The following is a 23,637-nucleotide window of genomic DNA, read 5'->3' as shown; positions in this document are numbered from 1 at the left end:
GATGCCGACTCTCATTGTGGAAATTAAAAAGAGACCAAGGGAGGCGTCTAGAGAAGAACGTAAATCTGAGCCAGTACCAGCACCGGTACCAGTACCAGACCAGGAGGAATCAGTGGTTAACCAAGTATCAAGGGTAAACATAGTTCGTGATGGACCAGATCAGGGTGAGGATGCGCGAGAGAATGAGAATCAAAGAAACGAAGCAAGGAGAATGGGCCGATGGGATCCGATGTTACTCGAAGTTCAGTTGAACAACGAGGCGTTGCTAAGCCGGTTGAGGGTGGTAGAGACTGAACCGGAGAACAAGAACGTACGTATGGCTGAGACAGAACCGGAAAGTGATCATGTGCATATGACCGAAGCTGAACCAGAAAATGACCCTATGCCGATGACCGAGACTGAACCAAGAGAGGACCCATAATAGGAGGAGGAAAATGAGAACATGGATGGTGGTACCAGAGAAGTGGGGGGTGAACCCAAAGTGGATCAAGAGATAACCACCAGAAGTGAACCCAAGTGAAGGTTGTCTAAACATGGCCACTAACGAATCAAGGGATGACCAAGAAATAGTACCAGACCAAGAATTGGGAGGTGAACAAGTAGAGGGAGTATACCAAGAACTAAAGGACTCCATGATGGAGTTAGTTGAGAAGCTAGCTGAGGAGGGAAGGTTGAGGAAGTAGATTGTCTGACTAGAACATGAACAAGGGAGTGAGAAGCGTTCAAAGCACTTAAACGATATCATGGAACCAATGAGACGCGAGGAGGTGCGACCATTAAGCGGAGTTCCGAGAACTCGAGCACAGCCAGGAAGCGAGTGACCTATCCTTCTCGAGTTCACTTGAGGAACACGGCATATTGTGTGGTGTGCGGAGAAAACGAACATCAAGTTCGTAACTGCTAAAGGGCATTGCTTTGTACTCCAGGACCGGGGAATGATATCGTGTGTTGGGAGTATCGAGCGTTTTGGCATCAAGGACACAACTTTCCAACCCGACCTGCGAGACCGGAAGAGAGTGGACCAAGCAAAAGTGAAGCTCCAGAGCCTGTGCCCTCGACCTCTGTGATCCCACCCGCTGAACCAAGTACCGACCAGCTGCCTGAGCAGTGTGAGTGTAACTGTAGGATGTGTAAGTTCCTAAGAGAACCCTAGCAGCTGTTAGCCTTTTATGTAGGGTTATTTGCAGATCTTTGGGAGAAGGTTGGAACTTATTTGGTTTGTAATATTTTATCTAGGTCTTTGCGACTAGATTTTGAACCCGGATAGCAAGCAAGTAGAACCTTTAATTCTTTTTGGTATAAGATATTAAAGGGAGGTTGTGCTAAGTCTTTAGTCAAATTGTGTGTTGTGTGTTTGATTGCTAATCTTTTGTGTGATTCCTTGTGTGTGGTTGCTTGCTAATCCCATATTTGTGTGAATGCATGTGTGATGGTTTAGATTGCATATAGGTTGCATAACTAACCATACGTTTGAGTTTGTGTTTGAATTGGCATGATTGATTGAGGATTCACCTAAACACCGCAAGAGCGCAATCTGACAAATCGAAGACAGAACGAGACTGATCGAGAAGGACACTCGAGTTAGTTACGGGAATTCGAGAGAGAATGATGATAAAAAAAAAGATTGCTAAGGCAAAATTCATGAGCAAGACGCGGAGCAAAACCAAACTAAGAGAGTGGCCTAAAGATCAAAATGGTGTATAAAACTGAAAAACCAAGAAAGGATCAAGGGGGTGGTTAAGAATCGATGAGGCGCAATTAGTTTGATCAACGCAAATCGATGGCGCTGTGGAAATAATAAGTAGACGAAACATACAAAAACTTGAGTCATTGAGGAAAAGTCAAACGGAGACGTATAAAAGACGAATGGATAACAAAAAAAAAGGAAATTGGTAAGGATCAAAGGAAGAAAAGGCAAACTAAGTTTCCAAAAGGAGAAGTACCACGAAACAAATATAACGCCGATGATCACAAAGACTTAAAGATGGAGACACAGATGACAAAGGCGTGGTCATCACTGAAGGGCGACCAAGACGATAGAATTTGAGGTTGAATTCTATTAATGGGGTAGAATGTAGTGACCCGTATCAAGGGATATGGACCCAAAGAAATTTTGTGCTAAAAAGGACCGGGAAGAACTCGGAAAGGAGGAGAAGGAAAAATAATGGAGAACGACAAGGAAAGATACGGAGAAAAATCTCTAAGTTGGGAAATGGCCAATGATCAAGGATCAGAGGAGTACTATCGCGCCAATGAAGAGGATGACTGATGGTCTAAGGAAGAACTTAAACGAGAAGTTGTAGAAACCATTAAAAGGAGGAACCACCGCGATAATGAAACAAGAAAGAACGAACAACGGACGGTGAGATTATCATGGCTGTGTACCGATGGACCAGCCAATGTACCAAGGGACCGTCGCGGGAAATTCATGGTACGTACCAAGTACGATGGGACAAGAGTTAGGATCGAGTAAAAGAGACTAGTAAGATAAGAGAACTGAACTGTGGAGTTCTAGTTGAGAAAATTGTCCAAGGACCGTACCAAGGGTGAATATCACATACCATACAGACAGGAGCCGTACCGTACGGACAGTAGCTGTTGATCGCTCCTTGGAACGAAGTGATGCACAACTTGCATCAAGAAGACAATCTGGTGGAAGTACTCGACCACCTACTCGAGCAGGCAAACGACCGAGTGCTGGTTCAAGTAGGCGGTCGAGTGGCGTGCCGAGTAAGAAGCATCAACCCATTGAGGAGGATCCTGAGCGAACTGAGAGTGAAGAAGAGATGGAGTTCACTCTTCAAGAACACATGAGGAGGAACAAAACAAGAGGGAAGAGGCCATAATTTGAAGAACAAGAAGAAGAGAGTGAAAGTGAAGAAGAGCAAGAAGAAGGGGAAGAAGAAGAAGAATCTTGTGGGTTTACTCCAAAACAGCTCTATGAAGCTTTCATGAGGATGAGCTTCTAAGGAACAAGATTTCTACACAAGGAGACCATGGAGAAGTTGGGGATTGCTGAAGATGTAGAGTATCTATTTGAGAAGTGCAATCTAAGCAAGTTCATGGGATTCTGCTTGGAAGGGTATAGAGAAGAAAGCTGTGAGTTCTTAGCCACCATCAAGATGCACTTCTACCCAAGGATGGATAAAGAATTGGGAGCTGTTTGTTGTGATTTCACCATCAAGGGAAGGAGATATGAGCTTCCATTCAAGAAGATAGCCAATATCTTTAGATTTGAAGTTGGTAGTGAAAGGTGTATGGTTATACCAAGGGAAGAACTCTTTTCTATTTGGAAAACCATTGGAGATAGCAACATCTACTCATCCTCCAAGTCCAAAAGCTCAAAGATAAGGAGCCCAGTCCTAAGGTACTTCCACAAAGCCTTAGAAAACATTTTCTTTGCTAGAAAGGAGACTGGAAATGTGAATGTGAATGAGGGAGAGTTTAAGATGATTGATGTAGCACTCAATGGCATAATCCTTCAAGCAAGAGATGGGACCATTATCCTTGGAAGTAGTGTGGAGACTGATCTTGCTATGGTCTTCATTGACCAATTGATCTACTTTAGAAGCTGGGTGAGCAAGCTGCACAAGAAAGGATCAATTGGAGTTCTAACCATTGGAGGTATGATCACTCCAATGCTATTAGCTGCCAAGGTACCACTTAAGGGAGAGCAGGTCAAGCCAAGATGGATTGACACCAACTACCTCACCTCCACTCTCATTCTAGCCAAGGAGATGCACCATGGGAAGCACCTCTTCAACTTTGAGCATCCAACACTAGGGAAAACTCAGCTGGTTCTACCTAATCAAGCTCTCACCACCATAAGTGAAGGGCTAAACATTGATTTTTGGCCAGCTGCTGAACTTTTGTTTGATGGGACAGCCCAAATAGGAGAACATCAAGATGGAGATGTGGAGATAGCTGATGGGGAAGAGAAATTTTATTTTGAAGATTATGAGCCAAGTCCAAGAGATAGTAGAGGAGTGAGGGAGTCTAGAAAGAGGTTGACACTTCTACAAAAGTGGAATAAGTGGCATGGGAAGAACTTTGACAAGCTGAAAAAGAAGATGGGAAGGATGACTAAGTCTATCAAAGGCTTAAAGAAGGATATTGTTGAATTGAAGAGTGGGAATTCTTCACCAGCACCATCTAGCCCTTTGAGGAGGAGTATCTCAACTAGAGCAATGTCTAAAGCTGAAAACTCAGTGGAACTAGCTAAAGCTTCAATGCATGAGGCAATTCAGAGGAGGAGAGGTTCAAGTCGCCTAGAACAACAGTTTCCGAGGCACTCGACCGGTTCACTCGAGCACCCACTCGACCGAGAACCTCCAATGCACTCGGCCGAGTACATGCCCAGACCTCCCTATGGTTTCCCAGCTCCAGCAGATTATCCAAGCTATCCCTATGGCCAAGCTTACCCTCCCATCCCTCCCCAATACTTCATGGATCCAGCGCTCTTGCAGCAATTCTACCAGCAGCAAGGACAACAACTTTTCCCACCACCACCAACTCGGCAACCAACTCGGCCAGGCCACTCGACCGGGCACTCGACCGAGTACCAGTCGATGGCTATCGTCGAGTTGCCTCCTTCCCCACCTCCAAGGCAAGATCCAAGCTCCAACTACACTTATGAAAGCATGAATGAGGATGTGGACAGCTTCTTACACAACCCCTAAGGTACCAACATCACCATTTCATTGTAAATACCATTGCATCTCTAGTTTTATTCTATTTTGAGTCTTGAATCCTCTTACAAATTTCTTTTACACAATGGACTGTGTAATTTAAGTTTGGGGGAGGGTTTGAGATAGTATTTGATGTTGTGTTTTGTTTTCTTATTTAATATTTTAGCATTATCATGTTCGTATTTGCATTTCATCTAAGGCATAGAAAAACCAAAAAATTTGAAATTTTTTGCAAAAATCTTTATAAAAAAGAGTGTTCATGTAGTTTGCATTGCATATTAGGATTTTGTTTAGCATTTTTCATATAAGACTGTTTAACATTTGCATTAGGGATATATGATGAGTTTAACCTTGTTAGCTTGTTTAAATTCACTAAACTATGAGCAATGCCCAAGTTAATAGTATTTTGATGCTAGTTGAGTAGTTAGAAGCATAAGGTTATACCAAGCCTTGAATTCCTGCATTGCATTTGGTCTAAATTAAAGCATGTTGAGATTTGATGTCATTTCCTACTTATAAGAACCTAATATTGACTTTTAATTATCAAATTGTGCATTGCTTTAAACTCATGGATATTTGGATCATCTTTCTCCTTTTTTACCACTCTTGTTGATCCAAGTAGCTGATTTAATCATTAAGATCAGTTTCCAGTACCCTTAACCAAACCTTCTTTCAAGCCATGTTTATTCTTGTGTGAGTAAGGCCTTTTTGGGATTGAGCTTGGTAGAAAGTGTTAGGTTTGAGCTGACAAGAGTAAAGTCTTGTGTAGTTCTAGTTTGCAATTTGCAAACTAGATAGGACTAGGTGGTTTAATTTTTGGGTTTGGGACTTGGTTGGTTTGAAAAGAAAAGAAAAGAGAAAAGAGAGAAAGAAAAGGTTAGATGTCTTTAGGAGAGGAATGTGTTTAAGTAAATTTTAGCTCTAGTGAAAGAATGGGAAGTATGAAATTGTTAAAGATGGTTCTGTTCAAAGAAAAAGAAAGAAAGAAAAGAAGAGTCTAGCAAAAAGCTTTTATGTCTTAAGAAATGAGAAGAAAAAGGAATCATAGCAAATAAGAAAGAAACCCAATTCCACTAGATGATTCAAATAAGAAACCTCTCCTAAGGCTTGAAAACAAAAGAGAAAAGGATATTTGAGAAGAGATGAAGATAAAGGGTAGAACTAGGACAATTTGGGATTAGAATGATAGGATAAACACTTCGGGTACCTTTGGGTAGACAAGGTTTTGTTCTTGTATGTGTCTAAGTGTTCTTACCTTTATCCTTCTCCTAAAGCTCAATCCATTTTTTATGAGAGAACCTTGATATTGATAAGCCCCACTCTAAAGAGAGATCATCATTGTCTCCAAAACCTTTATTACCAAGCCAAACGAGTTTAAAGCATTGCATAAGTTGATTCATGTTCTTGTTTAATGAATGTTAAAGGAAATGGTTGATTTGAATGCATGTGCATATCCAAGGCTTAAATCAGTAAAGGTTGAGATAGGCTTGTCTAAAATCTTTAAGTTGTCTAAAATCTTTAAGTACAGCTCATTCAACTTGCATCATAGTACTAGTAACTTGGGCATTGATTCTAGCTAGTTTATTAGCAAGCTTTAGGAGCTGAGATCCCACTTTCAAACCTCACTCTCCTACTTATGTCTTGTTTATTTGCTTGAGGGCAAGCAAAGACTAAGTTTGGGGGTGTTGATATTCATATATTTCACCTTGTTTTACCTTAGTATATTCACATCTTTTGCATGATTTACTATCTAGTTTGGCCATTATTGAGTAGCTTTAGGACTGTTTATGCATTAGAGTAGATTTGCATTGCATTTGCATAGTTTCTTGCATAAACATGTGATTTTGGATCCTAAGGAGCATGTAAGGAATGCTGAACAGGATTGGAGCTATCAAGTGAAGATAACAAGGGAGCTAGAGCTGGAGAATCAAGGTCCGGAAGCCCACTCGACCGTGTGCGGAGAAGGACTCGAACGAATGGAAGAAGCAGAAGAGAAGTCACTCGACCAGGCACTCGACCGAGCACATGGTCGAGTTGACCGAGCCGCCTTAGTATTTTGTCTGCTAGCAGATTTAGGGCTTCCCCACTTTTCTATATAAGTCCCTTGTACCTCATGGCCGCCCACAAGTCAGAGAGAGTCAGAAATAATATCTTGTAGCCACCAAAACCTAGTATTTACCTTTTTGGGGATTATCTACTTTTTTCTTTCTTTTGTTTAGATCATTAGCCACTTTTGTACCATCTCAAGAAATCTTTTGATACTTGTTGGTCCCATAACTTTCTAAGTATTAAGAAATTGAGTTTGATTTCTGGGTTTATGATTTTGTTCATCATGTTTAGTGATTGTGAGTAGTGGCTTAGGATCTTAAGGATGGATTAGGTTGGGTAAAGGTTATGGGTGTTTAGATTGATCAAGCTTTATTATTATACATCTCTTCTAGATTAGATATGCTCTATGCTGTTCTTATAAGGTAAGGATAGATCTTAAGCTTCTTAGCATCACATCAAGGTCTAAGTTGCTAGATAAGGCTAAGTCTAGAGATTATTATGAAGCATGCTAAGAGATTAGATGTTTTGTTTTGTTTTTGACAATAATGATCTGGATTTTAATGCATGCTTTTATATGTAATAGCTAGTGAGAGCTAGGTCTAAGAGTATCTATGTTTGATTGTTATTGCCATGAGAATGGATTAACAAGTATGAGAGGATCATTTTCTAGAGATAACTCATTGTTGGTTTAGGTTTGTTGATCAATCTAGATAACCATAGTTTAAGCCCAGCCCATGAATCCATCCTTAGGACCTTTCTTTGTTTATTGATTTTCCTTTTTGAGTATTGTTATTCGCTTGCTGTTTGATTTACTTTCGTTTTGCTCTGTTTTGTTTGTTGTTCTGTCTTTGTTTTACATCCGCAATCCCACTCGACTTACCACTCGATCGAGCATCCGGTCGAGTGCTTGATCGAGCATCATCCAGAGTTCTTGCTTATGTTCTGCATCTTTCTAGTTTCATTCGTGTTGCATTCCTGTTTCATTCATATCATTTATGTTGATTCTGTTTCATTTCCTGTCTTGCATTAGTTTAATTCATGTTCTTGTTTAGCATCATCACTGCTTTGTTTTCACTGTTTACTTTGCATTCAGTCTCTTATCTTAGTAGTTTTACATTCTGCATTTTATCATTATCATTAGGTTGATAGTTAAAAACATTCATCATATTTGGCTTGACTTAGATAAGTATTCAAATCCTGATTGCTTGCATCACACTCTGATAACAGGATTTTCACCCAGGGTATCAATTCCCTATGCAGTTGTAGTACAAAGGGTTATCAATCCAAATGGTTGTTATGCTAGCAGATAAGATATGATCAGAACTATGCAAGTCAAGCTAAGCAATAGTTGGGTTTGATCTAACAATCCTAAAATAAACAAAAGAAAACAAATGAACAAGAATCACACGACCTAAGCACTCAATGCAAGCATTCGAGTACAGGATCGGGTGGGGTGATCGAGTAAAGAAGGAAAGCAAGAACAGCTCGAAGGTCTACTCGAAGCAGGAGATCGTGTACCTGTTCGGGTAAGGGATCGAGTAATGAATAAAAATGTAAACAATCTAAATACGAAAACTCCTAAGGATGGGATAATCGACTCCTAAGTGTTCCTGACCAATACAGATGTCCTACATGCCTCAAGCAAATATCCCCTAGACAATGAATCTCTAAAATCTTGATAAAACACTCTCGTGATAGAAACAATCAACCTTAATCACTTCCCTACCCAACTCTCGTTGGAGAAACATGACCAAGCAGGCAATACAAACTGATTCATTATAGGCAATAAACCCTTTACTCATCTAATCTCTTAGGCTAAGTGAGTAAATCTCTAGCATTGATTGATTCAAGCATTTCATCTACACCTCTCGGTGGTAAAACGCCCTAGATCTAATCTCAACCTTTTAGTCTGTTGACAGCATTAAGAACACCAATCTAGAAGGGAATTTATAAATCATAATCAACCAACCTAAGACATCCTAATCGATCAAGAACACAAAATTGTCTATCCCATCCCTAGAAACTTTACTACACTACTCAGATCTCATTTCAGAAAACATAAAAGCATAGATAAACGAAAATTGCATTGTATTGAAAATAGAGTAGAGTAGAAGAGTATATAATCGAAAATGCAAAAAGAAATGAAATTAAATCCTAACAAAAGTGTAGAAAGAGTTTTGAGTCGCTCAGTTTCTCTCCCGGAAGCTCTTGCTCTCTGTTATGAGGGTTTGCAGCGTGCTAGGGCGAGTGGAAGAAGAGGGGGGTTTATATATGGAAACCCATTAACCCTAGCTTCCCAGTCCTGCCCGAGAGTCTGCTCGATGGGGTGCACGAGGATGTGCTAGGGTTGCTCTTCGGGTAGGCTCTTCGGATTGTTCTTTCTGTTCTTGGATCCTCTTCGATCGGGTTGGTGTACGAGCTGTTCTTCCTGTTCCATAGCTCCTTCGGGTAGATGCTCGAATTTGACCTTGTTTCTCCCCATTTTCGGCTCTTAAGCACCTGTTTTCATCCAAAATATGCAAATGCAAGAATGCAAAACCCTAAATGGCCTAAATGTGGATTCCTACAGTAAATGACCTAAAATGCTAAGGTTAGGGTGAAACAATGCAAAATATGGACAAAAAAGGATGTTAAAAACTTGTAAATTAGAGAGTTATCAGACCCCCAAACTTAAATCTTGCTAGTCCTCTAGCAAGGAAGTAGGAGGGTGCGGTTCTAAAATAGGACTCATAACCTTTTGAGCTAAGTGAAGGATTCAAGGGTGAGGCTTTTGGTAGAGTGGTTTTAAAACAATTTCTTTGGGTGGCTTACTCTCAAAAGAAGGAATGCTAGACAGTTGTGAAACTATCTAAGATTGAGAACAATTAGGGCATACGAAGCTTAACTCTTGATAATCTACCCCTTTTCTCATTAACCTTTTTCCTCTTTTTTTTTGTTATCAAACCCCTAGAAATAAACTACCCACATCCATGATTTTAACTCTCTTTTTTTATAATCCTTAAGGTCTAAACTTTAAACATCTAGCTCTCTCTTTTTTTTTTTCTTTGCTAAACTCCTAAAGGGCAAACTCTTGAAGATAAGTATGATGGGATGGCACCAACGACAGGCTGGTTAACAGTGACCTTAGTTTCAGAAAACTCGAAGCGGCAATTTAAATCACCCTCCCAAAACCGTCGTTGTTGCGCGGTACACTGTTGGGGAGGAGGGGTCTCCTGGTAAGTGTTCACATCTACCCTTCGGTTAGTGTCGGTGATCATCTTGTAGATCTCTTTGGTCATTGTCACGACCTTGGGTACACTTTGGCGAGCATGGAGGCTGCTACAACCTTCTCTTCACCAACCCATGAGGTACCACCTTCATCCGCACCATTGTTTATACCATTGCATTATGTTTTATTTTCTTTATGTGATTCTCAGATTTCTTTTTTCAGACTTTTATTTACACAAAGGACTGTGTAATTTAACTTTGGGGGAGGGTCTCAGAATGTATTTAACGTTTTTTTATTTTCTTATTTTCTTATTTTAAATTTTTGCATACTTGCTTTATTCATTTGAATCTGCATCTATTTGCATAAAAAACCCAAAAAATTGACAAATTTTAAAAACTTATATAAAAAAAAAGAGTGTTCATGTAGATGCATTTACATAGTAGGATTGAGTCTAGATTGCTTCATATAGGATTGTTGCATATAAATTGTAGGGGGCAATGATTAAAACTACCTTGTTAAGTTCAACTTAGGATTGAAGTTATAGTTCTTAACCACAGTTCATTGTTGCTTGATCAATCTGTGACAAAAAATGAAGAATCTTTGTTTGAAACCTTGTGTATTTTGAAAGCCTCTTCTACTTGTATGAAACTTGCTTGAACATTGTAGCATCTATATATTATTGGACTAAACCTAAACTTCAATTATCTTGCTTATGGAACTTGAATACCTGCTCAAGGTAACTCTAAACTCGGGTTAGCTTTTGCCAATCTTTTCGTTTAATCCAAAATGTTTTTCCCCACCGTTGAACCTAAACCTTTTTTTTCAAGCCTTGTTGTGATTTGTTGAGTGAGGCATTTTCAGCTTTGATAGTGCTATAGGTTATGAAACCTTGAGAGTATTAAGAACGACAAGAACTAGCTCTTCTTTTAACTAAGTTTAGAACCATTTGAACTAGCTAATAGAATCGGTTTTGAAAGATTGGTGGTTATCATGTTTATTTGGGGTTGGGTTGAGGATCAAAAGAGAAATAAAAAGAAGAGAGTCCCTAAGGTTCAGTTTATTTAGCTCTAAGTATCTAAGTATAAAAAGAGGGAACAGTCTTGCTATAGTCTCCTAGAAAAAAAAAAGAGAAGAAAAAAAAAATATGAGTATAGCAAAAAAAGAAAAAAAAAGTTGTAAAGAGAGAGAGAGAGAGAGAGAGAGAGAGAGAGAGAGAGAGAGAGATTTACACTTTTTCAAGCTTTGTTAGGATTCGATTTTTACTTCTTTTTCCTACTCTTTCATTTGCGATTTCTCTAATTGGATTACTTCGGTCTTCCTTTTAATTCAATGCAATTCTCATTAATTTGTGTTTTTATATTGCTTACTATGAGATCTAAGTAGTGAATCAAAGTTTCTAGGGATCAGATAGGCGAGTATGTGTTCTTGATTGATTAGGATGCCTTCCTTTTATTTTTTTGAAATTTCCTTTCTAGATTAGTATGCTTAATGCTAGTTTCAGACCGAGAGCTTGAGATTAGATCTAAGGTGTTTTGCCATCGAGAGATGTTTGTTGAAATGCTTGAACCAAATAATGCTAGAGATCTACTCACTTAGCCTAAGAGATTAAATGTGTAAGGAGTTTATGGAAAATAATGAATCGGATTTTAATGCCTGCTTAGTCATGTTTCTCCAACGAGAGTTGGGTAAGGAAGTGATTAAAAGGTTGATTATTTCTACCAAGAGAGTGGATTTACAAGGTTTAGAGATTCATTGTCTAGGGAATATTTTGCTTGATGCATGTTAGACATCCCAAATTGATCAGGAGCACTTATGAGTCGATTACCCTATCCCTAGGAGCTTTCGTATTTGATTGTTTAAACTTTTTTATCTCAAACTCGACCCCTTACCCAAACTGGTACTCGATCACCTACCCTCGAGTTGTTGATCTTTGTGTTCTTGATTTCTATGTTATCCGACCACCTACTCGATCTAATACTCGATTGCTTGCATCGTGTACTTAGGTTGAATGGTTCCTGTTTTATTTCCTTTATTTTTGTTCACTTTAGGCTGTTTGATAAAACCCCTATTATTATTTGGCTTGACTTGCATTGTTCTGATCATATCTTATTTGCTAGTATAACAACTATTTGGATTGATAACCCTTTGTACTACAACTGCATAGGGAATTGATACCCTAAGTGAGGCTATCAATAGTTATTATGCAAAACTCTATTTAGATCAAGTATTTCCACATTGAACTATTTTTTGAAATAGAACAAAAAATTATCTAATACATGTTCATGGTTCTTTTGTATAAAAATCCATCTTATATAACACAAACATGGACTTATATACATCAAAAGATTCTTGAAGAAATAAAGCTTCTAAGATGATTACATAACGTGATTTTGACAAAGAAAAGTGGAGAAAGTCAAAAAACAAATAAAAAGAAAAAAAAAAGCTATGAAACAACAAAAAATTGGGTTTGCTCTTTGCCTCTTCTTAATAAACACACTGTTGCCAAAAAAAAATCCATTTTGTTTCAATTGAGCTAGAGGAAAATAATGTTTCATTCCTATTTACGCAACATACCATTTTCCTCATTGTTTGTTTATCTACAGATTCCAAAGGTTGCGTTTACATTTCTGAATCTCCTCAAAGTGTCACTCGTTCTATCCTTCTAACAATCTCCTTCATGTTTTGTCTCTCGTCCGGGTTACTTGCGATACACGCAGCCCCGATCTGCAACAATTCCACCATTTGCTGCATCGAATCAGTATTAATTGCTATCTCTGGATCTATAAGCTCTTCTTCTTTATGTTGCGCGATAGAAGATTGTACCCACTCAACTATATCGGTCCCCCCTTTACCATTATTTAGGTACTGAGAAGGAAATTTCCCTGTCATGACCTCAAGAAGGATAATTCCAAGACAATATACGTCTGATTTTGGGGAAATTTGCTGGTTTTGTACGAACTCAGGGGATTTAAATGCGAACAAAGCTTGTGAGGCGTTATTAGGCTGAAGAAGTGGGAGGAAAGCGTAGTCGCTAATCAATGGCTCATAGGTTTCACTTAGTAGAACGTTGCTGGATTTTAGATTTCCATGTGGGAGATCGTAGGACGCAAACTCCTCATGCAAAAAGTCCATTCCACGCGCCACTCCTTGTATGATTTTCAACCTTATTGCCCAAGTTAGCTCTGAGTGATAAACCCCGCGATCCCCTGAAAATTTCAAAAAGAAAAAAGGATTTAAAACAGGTTTCATGGTAAACGTAAAAGTATGTATCTAAAAATCAATCAATCGAGAAAAGCAAAAATGTTGTAATACCGTGCAAAACATAGAGTAGACTACTCTTAGGCATATATTCAGAGACGACAAGCTTCTCTTCACGACGATAGTGATAAGCTAGAGGGGTTAGAACGTTAGGGTGACGAAGTTTCCCGAAGTGTTGCATCTCAATATCAAATGCATCACGCGCAAGTTTATTCATATCCCTAATCCTCTTCACAACCACAGATAATCCATTAGCCATCACTGCTTTATAGGCCGATCCAAGGCTACCGTTTCCTAGCACCTCAGCTGCAGCCTTCATGAGATCAGGTAAACCAAAGGAACCTTTCTCGCTATTAACCATAATAATGTCTCCCATGCCTCCTCCTCCCGGACCCCCACCTCCACCTTTCCCGTGTGATGAACCTTTTTTTGAGGAACCGTCTGTGTTACTCCTCTTCTTGCTTGACTCGATAGGTTTCTTTACTGAGTCAGGTACACGGACTTCCACGCTTTCTTGATCGCTTAGATGGTCCTTGCCGAGCATTCTAAACTCGGGCTGCCTCTTTTTCTTCCATCTTGTTATGATCGCCACCACAATCAAGAATATCAAAAGGAATAAAATGACCATAAAGATAGCTTTCGTCGTAACCTCATTCTTCTCTCCTGTTGATGAAGGTTTATCCTCACATTTTGTACTCAGAGGTGGCCCGCAAAGCTTCTGATTCCCTTCAAATTTCATCTCTAGATTCTTCCTCTCGGCAATGCTTTTTGGGATCTCTCCCTCCAGGTTATTGTTGGAGAGGTCGAGAGATTTTAGAATTGTGTTGCCCGCTGCAGGAGGAGGTATCTCACCCGAGAACTGGTTGCCTTGCATGTGAAGCTCCTCAATACCTAAGAGCTGCATCAAAGAAGAGGGGATTTTTCCAGATAGCCGGTTGTTATCGAGAAAAACCCGCTTGAGCTGTGGGGTTTCCTTGAAGAAATCGTCAGAAATCTCACCGGAAAAGCTATTGTTTGAGAGCAAAAGCGATTTCAAGCCATGTAACATGAAGAAAGGAGGGAGTGGACCTGAGAGGAGATTGTTGTCAAGCCTGATCGTCCTTAGATTTGGGAGATCCTTTAAATCTTCTACATTGATGGTCCCGGAGAGACCGAGCCGGGTGACATGAATGCCTGAAACTGTTTGACCCTTTTGGCAATAGATCCCAAACCATTTTCCATTGCAAGGATCGGTTCCTGTTCTCCATGAATTCAAGTCTCCTTTAGTTATATTTACTGAGCTCTTGAACCGCACGAGCGGCTCTGATTCACTAACGTGTTGCAAAGAAGAGGTGAATAAGATACAGAGGAGGATGAAGCAGAGAAATAGAACAGCAGTCATGGGTTAAGGAGAAGTAGAGGAGCTGCTGTTCTTGTTGTTGTTTTGGTCTCACCTAACGATCTAATAACCAAGATAATCTTAAAAATGATGATGTATGTTGTTGTCTCTTTGCCTAGGAATGTTGTTTTTCTTGGATTTGGTTTATGGTTCAAAAGTTTGGACATTGTTTTTTAGTATCCGCAAGGAAAGAGAGACATATTTTCTTGTCTTTGAGGGGGTTAGCCGGTAAAGTTTAGGCTTCCATTTACCAAAAATAGCTTTCTATGATTTTACTAAATTAAAGTTTTTCTTTTTCTTTTTTAATTAAAACAAATTGAGAGCTCAGAGACTTTCCTGGAGAATTTCTTACGACCATATTTTCTTAAAAGGTTTTGACCTTTATTCTCTCACCAAAATTGTCGGACTCTTTGTGTGTGTCAAGTCATTCTTTGAATATAATTTATTTCATTATTATCAACACTAAGGTAATATCCGCAAATACGTACATATTTTTATAATCATATTTTTTTTTAACAATTTATGTTGAATAAATTAACTTGATGAGATTATATATATATATATATATATATTAATTTTCATGAATCATCTAATTTAATGCTTATTTAGGATTACTTACCAAATATATATATATATATATATTATCTTTAAAATATTTGTAAGAAAGAGTTAATGCATTCTTAAATCATATATTAATATATATATAAATCATATATATATATATATAGGTAAGAAAGAGTTAATGCATTCTTAAATTGTGTTTAACTAGAAAAATTACAAAATGTAGCATGTTGACGTCATTAGAATCTGGAAAGTTCTCTTCAAATTAAATATATACAATTCTTTTATAAAATTGTAGATATCACATAATAATGAGTTTGCTAGAAACCATAAATGTAAATATTATTTATCTTTGCTACACTCTTTTAAAAAAAAAAAAAAATTTGAGTTAACTAGATTTTATTTTCATTACTATCATATTGAATTTAAATACTAGTTAAACGTTTGGGTTATTTGCATTCCTTTTTCTATATGTACTTTTTACAGAAATACCCAATCTTGTTATCCATTTTCAATAATACAATTTTTATATACAGACTAAATTTTAAATTCTAAACTCCAAATACTAAATTCTACCCCTTTAAAACTAAACCCTAAATGTAAAATACATAACTCAAACCTAAAAAAAAAAAATTTAAGTTAATTTAACATCTCATATTGTATTAGCGTAAAAAAGGGCAAAAATAAAAATAAACAAGAAAATGGGTATCTACAAAAGGATATTCAAACACTTTTTCTTATCTTTGAAAATGTATGGTTGTCATTTAGATAGTATTTTCACAAGTGAATGCAATTAAATTCTTACAAATTTTACTGTCGTCTAATTCATTTTGTTATCATCTGTTCATAAATATTATTTGTCCAAAAAATATTATTCTTCAGGAATCCTAATACATATATAGTTTTTTTTTTGTTTTTTAATTGATAGAGTTTTTACTATATATTTGTTCAAGCTGGTCTTTCACTACTAAACTTATGGTAAGTTTAATGTATCAAATCAAAAATCAAATGAGAACTTCTAACAATCGTTACAATCCGCTCGCTGTGACGGTGTCCACTCAGCCAAAGAAACAACTCTCCCTTCCCTTTTCTTAATTGACGATGAAAATCATGAAACTTGCTTCTTCTTTCGGTTCAATTATATCATGCATTTGAGATTTTTTTTTTGTTTTTTTTTTTTTTTTTGTTTTTGTATCAAACCATTTGGTTTGCATCAAGCGTCTTAGCCATTTATAAACTTCTTCATGTAACTCTAAAAAAGCCGAAAGGAATGAAATACAAGACAACACTCATAGATTTCAACAACACCACAAAAGAAAACGTTTATGTTGTTGGCCTTGAAAATCTCGTATGGCAATGAGACAAAACACATGAGAATGATGGTAAAACATGCAATGATGGAGAAAAGATCCGTATTTGGATGAGATTTTCTGAAAATACTTGTATATTAAGTAGCAAAGTGGAAAAGATAAAGATATGACCTATGTTAATGATAATAACTAACAAGAGAAGATGGGCTTTATGAGCTGCCTCAATCCTCATTGCGAGGAGATTTCCTGGTGAAGTAATCTCTAACGATCAACCTATCCACAAAAACATCTGAAGTCAGTTCTAGAGAACTCAACCTCGTCTCAACCATTGTTGTCTGTAGAGAATCTAGGACTAATTTAATTATTATGTTATTCGTTTATGGTTTATACATTTTCTTCACTATCACAAAATACAGAGATTGTTTGAAGCATTTTAAAACTTTTTTAGAAAACTAATTAACAAAATTATAGAATACGCTCTCTCGTGTTCATGTTGTCTCTGCTGCTCTGGAGTTTGTTTTCACCATGGAGATTCACTCACCCAATCTCTTTATCCGGAAGGTAATTTAGTAATTTTCATAGAAATATTTGTTATGAGTTTCATTTTGATATATCCAAAGATGGATCTTTCATTTAAGAAAACAGAAAAATGTATGGAGGTGATATTTAGGTACGGTTGGATAGAGGATCTGTACAAGCTGATGCTTTAACCGTATATCATCGTGCTTCCTTGGAGAAGGTCTCTGTCTCAGTCATCATCTCTGTGAGATGTTTCTTCTTTCTCCTCGACACCAGTGGGTGCCTAGCTGAATCATTCTTTTTCTTCAAAATTTGCATTATTGTGAGATTGCAGTTGAACCTCGTGACTCTATTTTAGCCACACAGGTTGAGTGGCTAAAGTATATCAACGCCAACCTTACGGTACTTCAGAAATTCATTCAATATATAATGTTTGCATATTTCTTCGAGTGTGTGGGTTATAAATTAAATAAGAAGATATTGGTTTCATCAGGTGTCAGATGTTGTCCCAATCGCTTGTCGTGCCGGAGCAGATGCCGGAATCCGCTCTATTTGCATCACCAACTTCAGGTCAATGAAATTCTCTTAGCTGATTTACTGGTGTATTGCTAAGTTTTATGGTACAGTGCATACATATCAAGAAAGTTAGTTTTCTCATAAATATAACATGTGATCATTGTAGTTGCGACTTCATATATGCAGAATATGTGATGGCAGCTGGACATCATCACCGATCCATTTTTTGGCAATTTTTCTCTATTCATCGATATTAATTTCTGTAGATAGCTGAGGATTATTCGCACTGCGAACTTCTGATACGCCTCCCTGGATACTGTCCTAGTAAGTTATATATATATATATATATCCAGTAGTGTTTCTGTATAGCAAACCAAAAGAAACTCAATCTTGTGTTTTTCCACAGTGCCTGCTTTCCATGATGTTATCGATATTCCCCTTATTGTGAGGCCATATCATAAATCTAAACATGAAGTTGGTTTTCATCGGTGCTCTTGATAACCTTTTATCAAATTTAACCAGAGTCCATTCACATTTCAGGTTAGGAGAGAGCTTGGAATTTCAGACAATGTGAAACTACTCATCTTTAACTTTGGTGGGCAGGTAAGCAAATTCTCTTCTAACTTTTAATATCAATATCAAAATTCGATTTATTTTTTACAATATATTATTCGATTTATTTTTTACAATATATTATTGCTTCTGTGATTTGCAGCCAACTGGTTGGACACTGAAGGAGGAATATTTACCATGTGGTTGGTTATGCCTGGTAATATCGAGATTACGTTATGTTGTTATGGTATTGTTGACTGATATTTTTAAACAAGATGACATATTATCATTCTCTCGGTCATATATAGGTTTGTGGAGCTTCTGCTAAACAGAAACTTCCCCCAAATTTCATAGCACTTCCAAAAGGTGTATATACTCCTAATGTGATTGTTGCTTCAGACTGCATGCTCGGTATCATTGTAACATTCGTGAACCAGAAATTGGATTTCTAGTAGGGGTGTCGATCTACACCATTTGCGGTTGGTCAAATCGGTTTGATTTTAATTTTCCGGTTTGCGTGGTTGGTTTGGGGAAGCCCTAAACTTGACTACTAAAGGGAAAAGTCGACTTCTTCTTTCTTCTTCAGCCATTTCGTTGCAGAGAGAGGAAGAAAGGGAGAGAAGCTTTCCAGTGAGTTCTTGTGAAGTTCCTTGCTTGTGTTTGAGAGATATGTTCTTAGGGAGTGAGATCTAAGGCTAAGGACGTGAAAAGAGCTTGTTGTGGAGCTTTCTTGTCCTGGGTTGGTTGATTTTCTCATTGATTGACAAAGGTGAGTGCATGGACATGGCTTATCTAAGCTAAGATCTTTGTTTCTGTGATTTTTGTGTGTTGTTTGGTTGTTTGTGAGTTTTTCGTAGCTCCTAAGGCTTGGATTCGTTCCTGGGATTGTGTTGGACTGAAAGAAGAAACTTGGAGGCAAGATACGGAGGTTCTGTTCGAAGGAAATCGCTGCTAAGCATCGGTGTCGGTTGACACCAACGCGAGGATGACTCATGGACTTAGCAAGCGTCGAATGTGAGGTGTCGGTCGACACCGTTAGGGTTTCGGGAGTGTCGAGCAGGTGTCGGTCGACACCAGATGACCAATGACGGTCGACACCCTTCTACAATGACCGGTTTATGTAGTGTTGCTTTGTGCATGTTCCTGGTTTGTTCTATTGTTGTTGTTTGTGGCATGAGAGATCTTATTGCTTGTGTGTATAGCCCAATTGATGGAAGGATTGCCTCACTAAGTATTTCTGGTAATACTTACACCTTTCTTTTGTGTTGTGGCGTAAGTAAAGGCAAAATGTTATCGTGTAATCAAGACGATGAAGAGGAGGATGCTCTAGCGGCTCGGTTGTTTGCTTTGTGTCTTTGTTAGCATGCTAGAGAGGAACTTAGTGGTCTAGAACGAATGTTAGGAATGCTGGTTTATGATTTGTTTTATATTCTGGATTGTTGTTGGAATGATATGATGTTATTTCTTTAATGGTTATTGGATTTATTATTTGTTATCCGCTGTCGTTGATGATAGGGGATAGATTGCTAGTGACTATGGGATCACTAGATATTAGGTTATTAAAAAAAAAAAAAACGGGTCGGGTTGTTTCGATCATCTATGAGTCTTTTCCTATAACATTGTGCTGATAATCTAATTCACGGCTACTAATCGCGAAATACTTCAGGAAAAATTGGATATGAAACTGTGAGTGAAGCACTTGCATACAAATTACGGTTCATATATGTTTGAGGTTATCATATACCGAGTATGCAATATATATATATATATATATATATATATATATATATGTTTAAATATTTTTCATTCTCTTGGAAATTCTCCATTCTTGCGTTAAAGTACTACTAAGGTGGCGTTGAAATGACTAGAATAGATCTTCTGGATGGATGTTGGGCACCTTATCTTGAGCGTGCAGTTACACTGAAACCATGTTACGATTGAGGCGAGGTAGAATGTGCAAACTCTTTATATTAGCAGATCATTCTTTCTTGCACAATTATACTGTTATATAAAAGTAGTTCAATTTCCTCTGTTGATGATGTCATTGCTCCTGCTTGTTTCTAATTTCAGGTGGCAGCTAAAATACTGCAGGACACAGCAATGGGGAAGAAGCGTTCCAAACTCAATGTGAGTAATACAAGCAAGAAAATGTTATCCATACTCTAGATTCATGTAGACAAAAAATATAGTAATTTGTTATTCATTTGTTACTAATCAATGGTATTCATCTTGATAATGTAGCTTAGCGGGGCGATGAGACTTACTGATGCAATAATATTAGGCTTCCAGCTACAGAGAGCTCCAGGAAGAGATCATTTCGTTCCATAATGGTATCAAGTCGCTGGAAACGAAGCTGAAATTCCTTCCGTTGATTAGACACAAAAGTCCTCCAAGTGTGTTTCCTTGTGGATTTGGAAATTTTGAAATGTTACTTAATTGATGGACTCACCTCTTATGTGTGTTTATTAACAGGTTTTTAGAAGGCTTTGAAATTTTTCATGGAGACCACCATGGCCTTTCTGATATAATCCATTTCTTGAATAGTCTGGCAACATTAGCTAAAATAGGAGGCGATCATCAAGAAAGGGAGCATTTGGCTGCTTCTGCACTTTTCAACTGGGAAGTTTGCTCCATTAATTGGATTAATGAAGTTTGTGTGTTTTGAGGGACTAATGAAGTTTGTCTGGCCATTCAGGAGAATATTATTGTTGCGAGAGCACCCGGTAGACTTGATGTAATGGGAGGCATTGCTGATTACTCTGGAAGTCTTGTCTTGCTGGTTAGTTCCTTCTACAAGATTCATCTTTTCGTTGGCATTAATTATTCACCTTTTAACAAAAGAGTGTTTCTTTATTATATGTTAGATGCCTACACGAGAGGCATGTCATGCTGCTATGCAGAGGAATCATCCTAGTAAACAGAAACTCTGGAACCACGCTGAAGCACGACATCATATAAGAGACAATCTCATACTTGAAATTGTATGTTAATTTCTATACTCGCTGGCTCTCTACATTGCTTTCCTCTATAACATTTTTGGAATTTAAGGTTTCATTTGGATCAGAATTGAGCAACAGAGGGCCAACTTTTGATACGGACGTTTCTGATTTTGTGGAAGAGGATGGGAAACCAATATCCTATGAGAAAGCCTCCATTACTTTTCCCGGGATCCATCTTAGAAGTTGGTTCATCTCATTCTCCCCATTTTTCAGATACTTCATCACAAAATCTATGATATAGTATAACATTTGAGTCCATTTCTAGGTGGGCGACATATCTTGCAGGTACAATTCTGGTACTAATGAGGGAGATGGGTGTTCGATTTGAAGACTGCATAAGCATATTGGTAAGAAAACTTTACTTAATTTCATGAACTGCGTTGTATGTAACTCAGTTATATACACTCTTTTAGGTTTCTTCAACAATTACTGAAGGTAAAGGAGTATCTTCCTCTGCTTCAGTTGAATTTGCTACCATGTCTACTGTCGCTGCTGCTCATGGTCAGTACTTACTTCTCCGCGATAACTAATTTAATGAGTTAAAGATTCATTTGAGCTGATTGTGCGAAGGGCTTGAAATATCTCCGCGAGATGTCGCTTTGCTTTACCAAAAGGTGGATAATTACGTTATTGGAGCTCCTTGTGCAGTGATGGATCAGATGGCTTCTGCTTGTGGAGAAGCTAACAAGCTTCTGGCTATAATCTCTCAAGTACTTTCTCTCTTCATTTTCTTTAAAAACATGATTCTCTTAAATGAGTATTAACAAGGTTGTCTACTCGCTGCAGCTAGCTGAGATACTAGGACTTGTTGAAATACCGTCTCACGTTCGATTTTGGGTCGATTCCGAAATACGACACAGGTGAGGCTGTACATTTTTTGTTTAGAAAATGCAAGAGAGGATCTTATATTTTTTTTCTTAACACATCCGTTAATCTGCAATGTCGGTGGTTCAGACTATGGTTTTATGAGGATATGAGCTTTTCTTGGTAAGACAATGATAAAGTCTTTTGCATCTTCCTTTGCTGAAGCCAACTCAGAAGAGGCTGAAGAGGAGAGCTCAAAGTTGATTGAATCTGATGCTTCGTTGGATTACTTGTGCAACATTTCTCCTCATAGGTACTATAGATCCCTCTTATGTATATATATAACATATGTGTTACTCAATTAGAGCATATCGATATTATCAATCTTTTGCAGATTTCAAGCTTTTTACACAAGTAAGCTGCCACAGTCTATCATCGCAGCAGAATTCATCAAAAAGTATGGTGATCATGGGGATTCTGTCACAACCATTGACAGAAAAAGTACATACGACATAATGGCGCCGACTAGACATCCAATATATGAGAATTTTCGTGTCCAGGTGAGCTAATCTAATTGTATGTATAATGACGATGTTAACTTATAGTAGTGGGGTATCTAAGAAAATGTTTTCTCTCTCTCTCTCTCTCTCTCTTAGGCTTTTAAGGAATTGTTGACAGCAACTCCTTCAGAAGAACAAGTCACAGGTCTTGGGGAGCTTATGTACCAAGTAAATTAATATTTTTACAAAAAAAAAAACCGGTTCTTATGATCGAGTTTCTGCTAGTTAGTTAACTGTGAATTCCGTGTTTACTTGGTAGTGCCACGACAGTTACTACACGTGCGAGATTGGCTCTGATGGAACAGAAAGATTAGTGAAATTAGTGCACAATATGGAGAAGTTGAAGAGCTCTAAAACTGAGAATGGGACTCTCTACGGGGCCAAGAATACTGGAGGTGGTAGTGGCGGTACAATTTATGTTATTGGAAGGAGTAGCTTGAGAAGCAGTGAACAGATTTTTCAGGTCAAAAGAATCATAACTTTGGTTGAGCACATGGTTTTTGAGATAGAACCACAAGTTTAACAATAGAAGTTTTCATGAATTTTCAGATTCAGAGAAAGTACAAGGAAGCAACAGGGTTTATGCCGTATGTGTTTGAAGGTTCATCTCCAGGAGCTTGCAAGTTTGAATATTTGAAGATACGCAAGAACTCTGCTTCTACTTCTTCTACTTAATTTATACTTCAGAGACAATTATGTGTGTTACTACTTACTACTTAATAGTAATGGTTAGAACTAAATAAACTCTTCGTTTACCTCTCATTAAAAAAAAAAAAGCCAAAAAGGCTAATCTAGTTCCAACTTTACTATATAAGAAATTATGTGGCAAATAAAAATTTAATTGTGTTTTTTATTATCTCTATATATATATTTTTTCAATACATTTTTTAATTGTGTTTCAACCAGTATTCAAGAAAGCGGTCTAGGCGGCCGCCTAGGCGCCGTCTAGGCGCTAGGCGCTCAACAGACGCCTAGATGACCGCCTAACCCGCTTAAAATTACATACATTTTATTTTAATATTTATTTTTGATTTTTAAATTACATATAATTAAATTATTATGTTTTATATCTATATACGTAATTATAAACATTTATATGTTGTTAATATAACTTAAATAAATGTATTTTTCTTACCGTTGTTTATAATTTATAAATTTTTTCTTTTTATAACATATATTTTAATATAATTATATATATATATATAATGTTTTATGTTGTAAACGCCTAAACCGCC

General features: G+C 37.6%; 2 protein-coding genes and 1 pseudogene across 2 annotated transcripts; 2 read left to right on the top strand and 1 right to left on the bottom strand.

Moving 5' to 3' along the window:
* Positions 1 to 12,172: 12,172 nt before the first annotated feature.
* LOC104780216 (pollen receptor-like kinase 3) lies at positions 12,173 to 14,785 on the bottom strand. The gene is made up of 2 exons (XM_010504718.2): positions 13,258 to 14,785; positions 12,173 to 13,151 (listed from the first exon to the last, which is right to left on the bottom strand). The coding sequence occupies exons 1-2, from the start codon at positions 14,582 to 14,584 to the stop codon at positions 12,583 to 12,585; spliced, it is 1,896 nt and encodes a 631-aa protein (XP_010503020.2). The 5' UTR covers positions 14,585 to 14,785; the 3' UTR covers positions 12,173 to 12,582.
* Positions 14,786 to 16,412: 1,627 nt separating this feature from the next.
* On the top strand, positions 16,413 to 21,902 carry LOC104698787 (L-arabinokinase-like; annotated as a pseudogene).
* A 440-nt stretch (positions 21,903 to 22,342) lies between these two features.
* Positions 22,343 to 23,083, top strand: LOC147942434 (L-arabinokinase-like). The gene is made up of 4 exons (XM_087455560.1): positions 22,343 to 22,402; positions 22,499 to 22,570; positions 22,662 to 22,865; positions 22,952 to 23,083. The coding sequence occupies exons 1-4, from the start codon at positions 22,358 to 22,360 to the stop codon at positions 23,075 to 23,077; spliced, it is 447 nt and encodes a 148-aa protein (XP_087311686.1). The 5' UTR covers positions 22,343 to 22,357; the 3' UTR covers positions 23,078 to 23,083.
* Positions 23,084 to 23,637: the final 554 nt, after the last annotated feature.

This window comes from Camelina sativa, chromosome 6 (genome assembly GCF_030686135.1).
Source record: "Camelina sativa cultivar CO46 ecotype springtype chromosome 6, ASM3068613v1".
Taxonomy (NCBI): domain Eukaryota; kingdom Viridiplantae; phylum Streptophyta; class Magnoliopsida; order Brassicales; family Brassicaceae; genus Camelina; species Camelina sativa.
This window is presented reverse-complemented; position numbering and strand designations above follow the sequence as displayed.